At 36.3% G+C, this 9,895-nt stretch overlaps 1 protein-coding gene across 15 annotated transcripts in view; it reads left to right on the top strand.

The window, feature by feature from the left end:
- The first annotated feature begins 2,943 nt into the window (after window positions 1-2,943).
- Window positions 2,944-9,895, top strand: part of gpcpd1 (glycerophosphocholine phosphodiesterase 1) — a 43,668-nt gene continuing 36,716 nt past the window's right edge. For 9 of the 15 annotated variants that reach the window (XR_015517588.1, XR_015517589.1, XR_015517586.1 and 6 more), the window contains exons 1-4: window positions 2,944-3,231; window positions 3,916-4,003; window positions 6,728-6,818; window positions 6,916-7,000. Coding sequence is in view for 5 of the 15 variants with exons in the window: in XM_087296640.1 (XP_087152766.1) it covers window positions 3,955-4,003; window positions 6,728-6,818; window positions 6,916-7,000 (225 nt within the window). In the remaining 10 variants the exon portion in view is untranslated. 15 annotated transcript variants of the gene reach the window in all.

Raw genomic sequence — 9,895 nt, 5'->3', positions numbered from 1 at the left:
GCACTGTATCTGAAAGCTGCCCCACACACACACTTTATTCATTATCTCTCTATTATCGTGCATGGACACAGACTCAGACAATGATCCACACACACACATACAGGGCCAAATGGTGGGAGTGTGAAAGCAGCATAAATAGAGAGAAAGAGACTGACTCATTAAATATGTATAATCCTGCAGTCTCATCCATTCAGCTCGGCTAAGTACTGTCCAAATAGAAAGCGTTCAGCAACAGGCCTCAGTTCAAAAGCCCAATTGTCTTTAACCTCTCAATAGCTCGAACAGAGAACAGGAAGAGCCGCCGGTGGCAGCAAACGTTCATCATAAAGAAATAAAGGACGCAGCAGAGCTAATTTATGGCTGGAGATATGCTTTATCTCCACATGGCATGATTTAAGGTCACGCTGTTCTGAACTCCATGACTTCGTTGCTGTTTTCTGCACAACTTTTTTTTCCTTCTTTCTTTCCTGTCTGACCTCTGTTATGCAACGCGGGACTTCCAGACTGTGTTTTGTCCTGTTCTGCTGAGGCACGGCAAGCATTATGCAATCATTTCTGCTGAAATAGACAGGCGCTGAAAAATCAATGTCTCCATGCTCGTTTTAAAGGGTCAATTTAGCATGCGGTGAAAAATATTTAATGATCAAAAAGTCATGAAGACATGTTTTTATCTGACTTGAACTTATTTAAATATGTTAATTAGTTTTAAGTGGTGGACGGTAAGCATTTTACCTTACTGTTTACTGTAATTGAGTACATATTTTAAGTATATGTAAATCAATATCTGTTTTATCTTCATTTTAAATGTCAATTTAGCATTCTGTGAATCAAAAAGTCAGGACGCCACATATTTGTGTTACTTTAACTGATTTTAATATGCTACACAGTAAGCATTTTTACCTCACTACTGTACTTAAGTACATATTTAAAGTATTTAGAAATCAAAGTCCCTGCTGGCCTTATCTAAAAGTATCAATTTAGCATGCTGTGAAAAACATTTAATGATCAAAAAGTCATGGCGACACGATTTTTGTGTTACTGTAACCTATTTGAATATGTTAATTAGGTTTAAGCAGCGAACAGTAAGCATTTTTACCTCACTATCTACTCTACTTAAGTACATATTTTAAGTATTTAAGTACACTGAAAAAAAGATTCATTGCGTTTACTATATTTTTTTAGGGTAAGTGGTTGAAAACAATTGATATGGGCTAATAATTCTGACTTCAACTGTATATACTTTTGAGGTACCAATATGAACCCTTCAAGTACAAATGTGTGCCTTTTCAAATGGTGCCACCCCAGTGATAGCTTGTGTACCTTTATTTCTGAGTGCACTTACCTTAAAAAAATATATAGTAAATCCAATGAATATTTTTTTCAGTGTACTATTTTTTTTTTTTTTTTTCATTTAGGAAGCTTTTGCTTCACTACTTTCCAAAACAAAAAGTTAACTTTTTACTCCACTACATTAACTAAATGATGAAGAGTGAAAAAGGAAGAAATTGCAACTTGCTCTGGGACAAGTTTTGAAAGTGAAATTTAACCTGTTAAATTGTTTTCATAAAATTGTAATGAAAAATGATTGCGTGAATTGGATGAATGTGCACATACCGTACCATAAAACTCTCCAGCAATATTTTTTTTATTATAAAGTGCTTTCATATATAATAGTGCCCTCCACTAATATTGTACTAAAACTAGGAAAATATAAAAAAAAAATTCTCACATGAATACATAAGGATACCAGTAACTGTAGTGCATACAGTTGAAGTCAGAATTATTAGCCCTCTTTCAATTTTTTTCTTCCTTTTTAAATATTTGCCAAATGATGTTTAACAGAATAAAGAAATTTTCACAGTACGTCTTATAATATTTTTTCTTCTGGAAAAAGTCTTGTTTGTTTTATTTCAGCTAGAATAAAAGCAGTTTTTAATTTTTTAAACACCATTAAATAGATAAAATTATTAGCTCCTTTAAGCGATATATTTCTCGATAGTCTACAGAACAAACCATCATTATACAATACCTTTCCTAATTACCCTAACCTGCCTAGTTAAACTAACTAACTTAGTTAAGTCTTTAAATGTCACTTTAAGCTGTATAGAAGTGTCTTAAAAAATATGTAGTCAAATATTTACAGTCATCACGGCAAAGATAAAATAATTCAGTTATTAGAAATGAGTTATTAAAGCTATTATGTTTACAAATGTGTTGCAAAAAATCTTCTCTCCATTAAACAGAAATTGGGGAAAAAATAAACAAGCGGTCTAATAATTCAGGGGGGCTAATAATTCTGAAATCAACTGTATAAGATCTGCTTTTTTGAGCACTTTGTTTGGAATTGTTTAGTCTCAATAAGAGTTTTTTATTGTTAATATATTTAATAAAAGATCATAAGGTTAAACAATAAAGACATTGCACAGCGTTCTTCACTGTGTTATCACCTTTTAATTAAAGCATTATGGAGTACTTCAGAAGATGTTTTTCAAACTGGTGTTCTTGAAAATGCGTATAATATATAATGTTATCAAGTTATAATTGTATAACAACAACCACAAATACGTATTCATTTAAAGTTTCACTGCTGCATTTTTCACACTTATTGTAAAACTTTATTAATTATTAAAAACTAATCAAATTAATCTATTTTTTGTATTTAAGAATATTTATCTTATTAAATAATAAATATTAACAATTATAATCATTATAAATTATGTTTTAATGGTTATTAGATTGTTATTATATGATTATGACATGTCATGTTTTTATCTTTGGACATTTTCAAGGACACCGGCCAGTTTGAAAAACATCTTCTACCGAAAAACTCCACCCAACACACACGTCAGCAAAGCAAATCCGCCTATCCCACGTCAATCACTTCCTTCACCAATCATACGCGTTTCTGGAAACGCAGAGAGGCGGGGTCAAGTTGTCATGCCCGCCTTTATTTTTATTTCCTACAACAAAGTAACATTCTCAGCGCTATTTTAACCCGTGTAATTCTGTTTTTATTTGTTTCGCAGTTCACGGACTTGCGCAACTGATAGACATAAGCGTTTCACGCTTGATATCTCAATAAAATTCTTTCAAGAAATGCTTTACAGGGTGTCGCATTACCGGGGCTTGCAGAACCGCGTGCATGTAAACATGGGCACGTCAGCGCGCGATTAACGTTTCCCGGGTACTGCTGTATGTTAAACAAGGATGGATATTTGTCTTTAAACTCAGGTAAAGCTCATTTTTACCATGTTTTTTGTTTAGCGTATAGGTACTTAATGCACGCTATACTCTGTATTTCACATTATTTATGAGTTACAGGTTTTCGCTCAGCAAAATAAAATGTGGTTTTGTCTTAAATACCTAGAATGCTCACTATCTAGATAGCATTTTTAGAACGTATACAACGTACAACAATGTTGCTTATCTAGGCAGTGTTATGTTTTGAGAGCTTTCGGTTAACGTTACCGGGTGTTGTCTCTGACAGTAACCGGCTGCAGCCGGTTTAGACCGTGTTGATTTTGCTTCCTCCTCTCAGTCTCAACCAGCCGAGTTTAGTCAAATGTGGTTAAACAGATTTTTTTTACTCCAGCGTTAACTGGAATGTGTTCACATTCGGGAATTTTACAACAATTTCTCCTTTCCCTCCTTCTCTCATATAGTGAAAATGTAAAAACATTATCTCTTGATTTTTTGGTTGTTTACAACTTTGAAATAAATTGCTATAGATTTTCAATGTAACAAAATCTCTATTAAAACTCTTAAACTTCTAAAAAATCTGGGAGGTGATTTCCAAGTGTGCAGCAGCTTTGTTGGCAGGTATATAACAGAGGAAATCCATATCAGCTGATAATGCTAACAGGGTTTAGATTTATTCTGCATTAGGAGTCAAATGTGTTTCTGTCCTTGTTTCAGGTCTCTTCATTCTCATCTGCGTCTGCCTGTGTGTCAGTTATGGACAGCACTAAAGTGACTCTGACAGTGAGAGGGAGCACAGCACTTGGTAAGACGAAAAGAATCAATAACACTGTACAACTTTTAGGTCAGTATTGCTAATTATATTATTTATCAATCAATAGTAAATTAATAAAATTTTGTTTAATCCCTTGCAAGTTGTTATTAAGTTAGCTGCTCTTAAGATTTAGTTTTAAATAAAGTATTAATATAAAAAAAACACCTTTTAAAGTGTTAGAATCTATTGGAGTGTGTTCAGTCAGTATCTCCTCTAGCAGAGGCTGTAATGTTTTGATAATCATACATCTGGGATTGAACTTGGTGACAAACGTGCCTAGACATGCTCTTTCTTTCTAGTTTATTATGCTTGTTTATTTTACTTTACAAAAAGTCAAGTGAAAATTTATTTTTATGCTTGCATACTTTTTAATACAAGGTTTTAATTTTTTTAAATATTTTTTTTCCTGAACTTTTTTGTTTTGTTTTATATAATGCATTATATGATGTTATATCGTGTTTACCCTAATGTGTTTGCATTATACATTGCATTTAAGATTTATATATGGATCAGAAACTTTTATAAAAAATATTGATAAGTACATAATACAAAACTTAAGTTAAAACTAGTTAAAAAAAGTTAAAACTACCAGCCAGCCAGTTTACCCACAAGTGTTGATACGTAAAGGCATAATTCACCCCCCTAAAAGAAAATTCTATCATTGTTTACTCACCTTTTACTTGTTTCAAACCTTTATGAGTTTCTTTCTTCTGCTGAAAACAAAAGAAGACATTTTGAAGAAAGCTGGAATCCGGCAACCTTTGACTACCATTGTAGTTGCTTTTCCTACTATAGAAGTTAGTGATTACAGTTTTTCAGCTTTTTACAAAATATGAAGAGTTTCAGTGCAAAACGAGATATATCCATTTTGAGAAATGTTGGTTATTTGACATTATTATTTAAGACATCAACAGTCAAGTTCGTTTACAATTTTTGTACATTAAACTATTATTTGAGCTCAGTGAAGGCCAGAAACAATATTTTCAAATCCAGAATATTTTTTTATTTAATTTTCTGTCTATAAATAGTTCATAAATAAGTCAAAAAACATGTCAAAATGCAACATATTAATCTTAACAATGTCAAACATCTTAAATTGGTTAAAAAAACAATACATCATAAATATATGGAATAATAAATACAAAGATTAATTATTAATAATTAATTAATAATTAAGCTATATTCTACTACAGTAATACCATTAAGAAAAGCTAGTAAATCAATGTTTTGTTTGATAAATAAGATTAAGTTAGTTAGATAAATGACTTGTAGCTTGTTACAGAAAGAGTGGAGCGTGGCTCCTTCTACACGCTACTGAAAACCAAACCTATATGAACAGAGCGGGCGGAGCCACAGTGTCTCCAAGTGCGCGACACAAGCTCGCCTCGCACTGTCATATTTGATTAATTATTTCACTGTAATTTTAATATTAATAATAATAGCTTAATCATTTTGTTGTTGTGAAAAACCAAAGCCTTTTATTTTTCTCCATAACAACCTGTGCCCTTTATGTTCCCTCACGTCCCATTCACACGGGGCGTCAGCGTCAACGCTTCCCATTCACTTTGAATGTGTGACGTCAGGCACTGCCGAACTGCAATGTGGATTCTTCGGCGCCGCTTTAGAGGTGTTGCTCACTGCAGAAGTTGGGACTAGCTCAACTTTTCAAGCGCTGACGGAACCGTCAGCCAATCAGATCGCTGTATGCAAATACACCAGCTAGACAGTGGACTATTGCTGACTGAATTTCATTGGCTGACGCTGCTATGACGATCACGTTAGCCCCAACTTCAGACACGCCTTCAGTCAAGCGTTGACGCTGAAGCCCCATGTGAATGGGGCGTTATAGTAAATCAACAACAACAAGAATTAACATGTGGTCTTAGGCTATAAATAATAGGTGCAACCGCATAAATAAATCGTCAGATAGGCTACTCGGCTACATGTAAGAAATTATTTAAAAAATAAACTTACAAGGTCACTTAGAAATGTCGCCTTGCAGACTGGTATCTTGTGATGGGGAGGAACGCAGGAAAAAAGGCGCTCCCTGGCCTTCCTCTTAATTGACATCAGCGGAGACTCGTTTCCTGCTGCATTTGTGTGTTGTTGACAGACGCAGGAGTATCTAATTCTGGTCCACTTTATTTATACTTATAAATGTAATGTAATGTATTTGTATATGTATATGTAAATGTATTTATACGTTTTTGTGAAGTTGAAGGCTTCCATCGTTAAATCAATGAGAAAACTCGGAGCACTTCACCGGCGGTGACTCTCTTCCCAGGGGATGCTCAGCTCGCGAAGCATCCTGAACGTTCTATTACTGTTATATTGCACTTTGTAAAGAAACTGGTCTGGCGGATATCGCGTTTTGTGAAAAAATATGTTTTGTAATAGGCCTAAAATGTATATTCTTAAATGTTATTAATCGCAGCAACTCACACATAGATCTGAACAGTGATTTCCAATAATAAAAACCAAATGTCCAAAGCGTTTTGCAACCAAACTCTTCATATCTTTTGTGTTCAACAGAAGAAAGAAACTCATAAAGGTTGAGGGAGGGAAAATATTGAGTCAATTTTCAGTTTTGGGTGAACTATTCCTTTTACTATGACTGTAGTATTTCTGTAACACATCCCCTGGAAGCACATTCCTTCATTCACCACAATAGAGAGACGTAATAAACTTGTTTTATGCTGTTTTCTTCTGTGTCAGGTGAGGTGATCGCAGTGGTTGGCAGTTGTGAAACCCTGGGCAGCTGGTGTCAGCAAAAAGCCGTGACCCTGCAGCCGGCAGAGGAGGATGGGTACATGTGCAATGCCATCTTATGTTTGCCTTCAGTTACCCTTGACACGCATATTTATCTCCTGTGTTTTGCTCACATGCCTTCTCTCACCTCCCAGCACCTTATGGAGAACAACCATTCACGTTCCTAGAGGAGCTGAAACCAAATATCGCTATTTCAAAGCATTCATTTTGGAGTCTAAGGTGAGATTCTCCTTTCCTAGTAAACACATGATATTTGACATAAGTCATCTTTAAAGGTCCTATGGTGAATTGATTAGCCTTAGCGGGACCTTTTAAGAGCAGTCTCAGCGTAATGTATCTATAGTTGTTATCAGTGTTGGGCAAAGTTACTTTTAAAAGTATTATACAGTGCTCAGCATGTATAAGTACACCCCTCACAAGTCTATCTTCTAAAATTCACATTTTTAATAAGAAGCTATATGATATTATTCATTCATTTATTTTCTCGTCGGTTTAGTCCCTTTATTAATCGGGGGTCGCCACAGCGGAATGAACCGCCAACTTATCCAGCAAGTTTTTACGCAGCGGATGCCCTTCCAGCTGCAACCCATCTCTGGGAAACATATACACACAAACACACACTACGGACAATTTAGCCTACCCGATTCACCTGTATTGCATGTCTTTGGACTGTTGGGGAAACCGGAGCACCCGGAGGAAACCCACGCGAACGCAGGGAGAACATGCAAACTCCACACAGAAACGCTAACTGAGCCGAGGTTCGAACCAGCGACGTTCTTGTTTTAAGGCGAACGTGCTACCCACTGCATCGCCCTATGTGATATTATACCAAAGTCAGCTTTATTGTCAATTCAACCACATGTACAGGACATATAGAGAATCGGATATACGTTACTCCCAGACCCTTGGTGCCAAACATAAAATATTAATAGAAAAAGTAGTGTTTTAGGAAGAATTGTTACAATAAATACAATTATACATAAAATGTAGTCTAAAAGTATATGTCAAGAATGAAAAATTGTAAACAATACAATGATATTAAGGGCATATGGCAATGTGTGCAAACCAGAGTTGTGCAGATATAAAACAGATATTTGCGCATATACATTAGCTTAATCAGTACTGAAGCCGAATCTGGAGCTTATCTAACAAAATAACTTGTGATAACGGTCCAAAAACTAGCACACCCAAGTATATATGTTATAGAAAAATATTTAATACAAATTCAGGACTCAGGAATAAGGACTGCCTGATGGCTCGGGGCTATCGTGGGAGACACTTTGGACAGTAGACAGGATCGTTACTGGTGCCGATGGAAGTTTAATTTATAAGGGTGTCACGATCTTCCAAATCCTCGATTCGATTACATTTTCGATTCTAAAGGCACGATTTGATTCGATTTTCGATTATGAATAATTAATTAATTAATGACCAATTAATTATTTGTAGCCTACCGTTTAAACTACCTGACCTGCGTGGTCTTTGTTTTACCCATAAACAAATCATACAGTAAATGAATAAAGGCAAGATACACGCATAATTACCACCTGTCAATCACTTTTTCTGAGGGACTCGTGAATAGGCAGAGATCTGTGTCGTTATAATGGCGTCGGTAAAAAAAGACGCACAACCAACAGGAACCAGCAAACAGTATCTGAGGTGTTCGCTAAAATGACTAAGTACAAGTGAGTGAAAGATTGAAGCAGTCTACTGATCCTCTGACTGCCTGAACCCGCTGTCTCTAGCGGCTGTGTGTGTGCGTCTGTGTGTCTGTGTGTGTGTGTCAGAGGTAGATAGGAAGGAGGGCTGCTCAGAAATGCTACACGCCACTGTGGATGTCAAATCGTTGTCGTTCTAAAATGCCATTTAAAAACAAAGACAGTGTAAACAGGGCCTGAGTGTGTGCGGAGGATAGCGATGCCGGTGTTGTCTATCGGACGAACCGTACGTAATACGTACATAGCAGAGCTTGCAAAACTGTGTTGTTTTTTTGTCGACAACACGAACGTTGTCAACATAACTCACTGGAAATCCAAAATGCTTACACACCGGCGACTTAATTGAAAGAGGAGAGGATTTAAGCTCAGTTTAACAAGCACTTCAACAAGCCTGTTTTTTTTCCCGCTTGGCAAGCCAAGCTGACGTGACATGGGGGCGTGGCAGCATCGACGATTCTATTTTTTGATTCGATAATCGAAATTGAGCATAAATTTCGATCGATTTCGATTTGACACCCCTATTAATTTACCTGTGACTATTTGTCTATTGCGTGCAAATACAGTCTTAAGGCCCGTGCACACAAATGTTTTTTGCTCACGTTTTTTCGTCGATGTTTACCCCTCGTGACTTAACAAAGGGGGTCAATGTGATCATGCACACCAACTTTTGTTCACGTGCACGGAGCTGCTGAAGTTACTGTAAACAGCACTTGGAGGCGCTCAAGTGCAAAACTGTCAATGCGAGCACACACTGAAGAAGATGCCCAGAGGCGATATGAACGTGGAGCTGCTTATTGCACTGGTGAACAATAATCATTTCTTCATTGCTAGAGCTGGAGCTGCTGATTGAACCATCCATGCTTGTTCGAGTCACCAGTAACTTTTAAGAACAAGCGTGTGAACTTACTCTCTTCCTTTTCTTCTTTGTTATAAGCGGGGTGTCAGAAGCTTAAAGTTGTGTATCGCCATCTAACATCAAGGAGTCATTTTGCATACTCTTCTGCTTGATGCCAGTGTAAATCGCTTGGGTTTGAATACGGAAAAACACCTTGTTAAAACGCTGACGATTAATGCAAACGAAAAGCGTCCCATTGTGTTTGAGCCTTTATAATCTGGAAACAGTTTGTGCTTTTCAGTCATTCATTTCACCAATTTTCCTTCGGCTTGAGCCTTTGAATGCTAAAGCATTATAAATGCTAAAGAATGCATATTGCTTTTCGGTTTGTCTTATCCAATTGGATGTTGCAAACATGTTATTTTTTCCATAACCTGGGAACAACTAGTGCAGGGAAGGCAATATGGAGGCAACATCAAATTATGAGGCTAAAAGACAACATGTTTCTAACATCTTGGAAGCAGACATGTACGTGGGTACAACACAACGAAAAATATAAGC

This window comes from Danio rerio, chromosome 20, assembly GCF_052040795.2.
Source record: "Danio rerio strain M-AB ecotype USA chromosome 20, GRCz13ab, whole genome shotgun sequence".
NCBI classification, from domain to species: Eukaryota; Metazoa; Chordata; class Actinopteri; order Cypriniformes; family Danionidae; genus Danio; species Danio rerio.
Note: the sequence above shows the minus strand (reverse complement) of the source record. Positions and strands in the feature narration are given on the sequence as shown.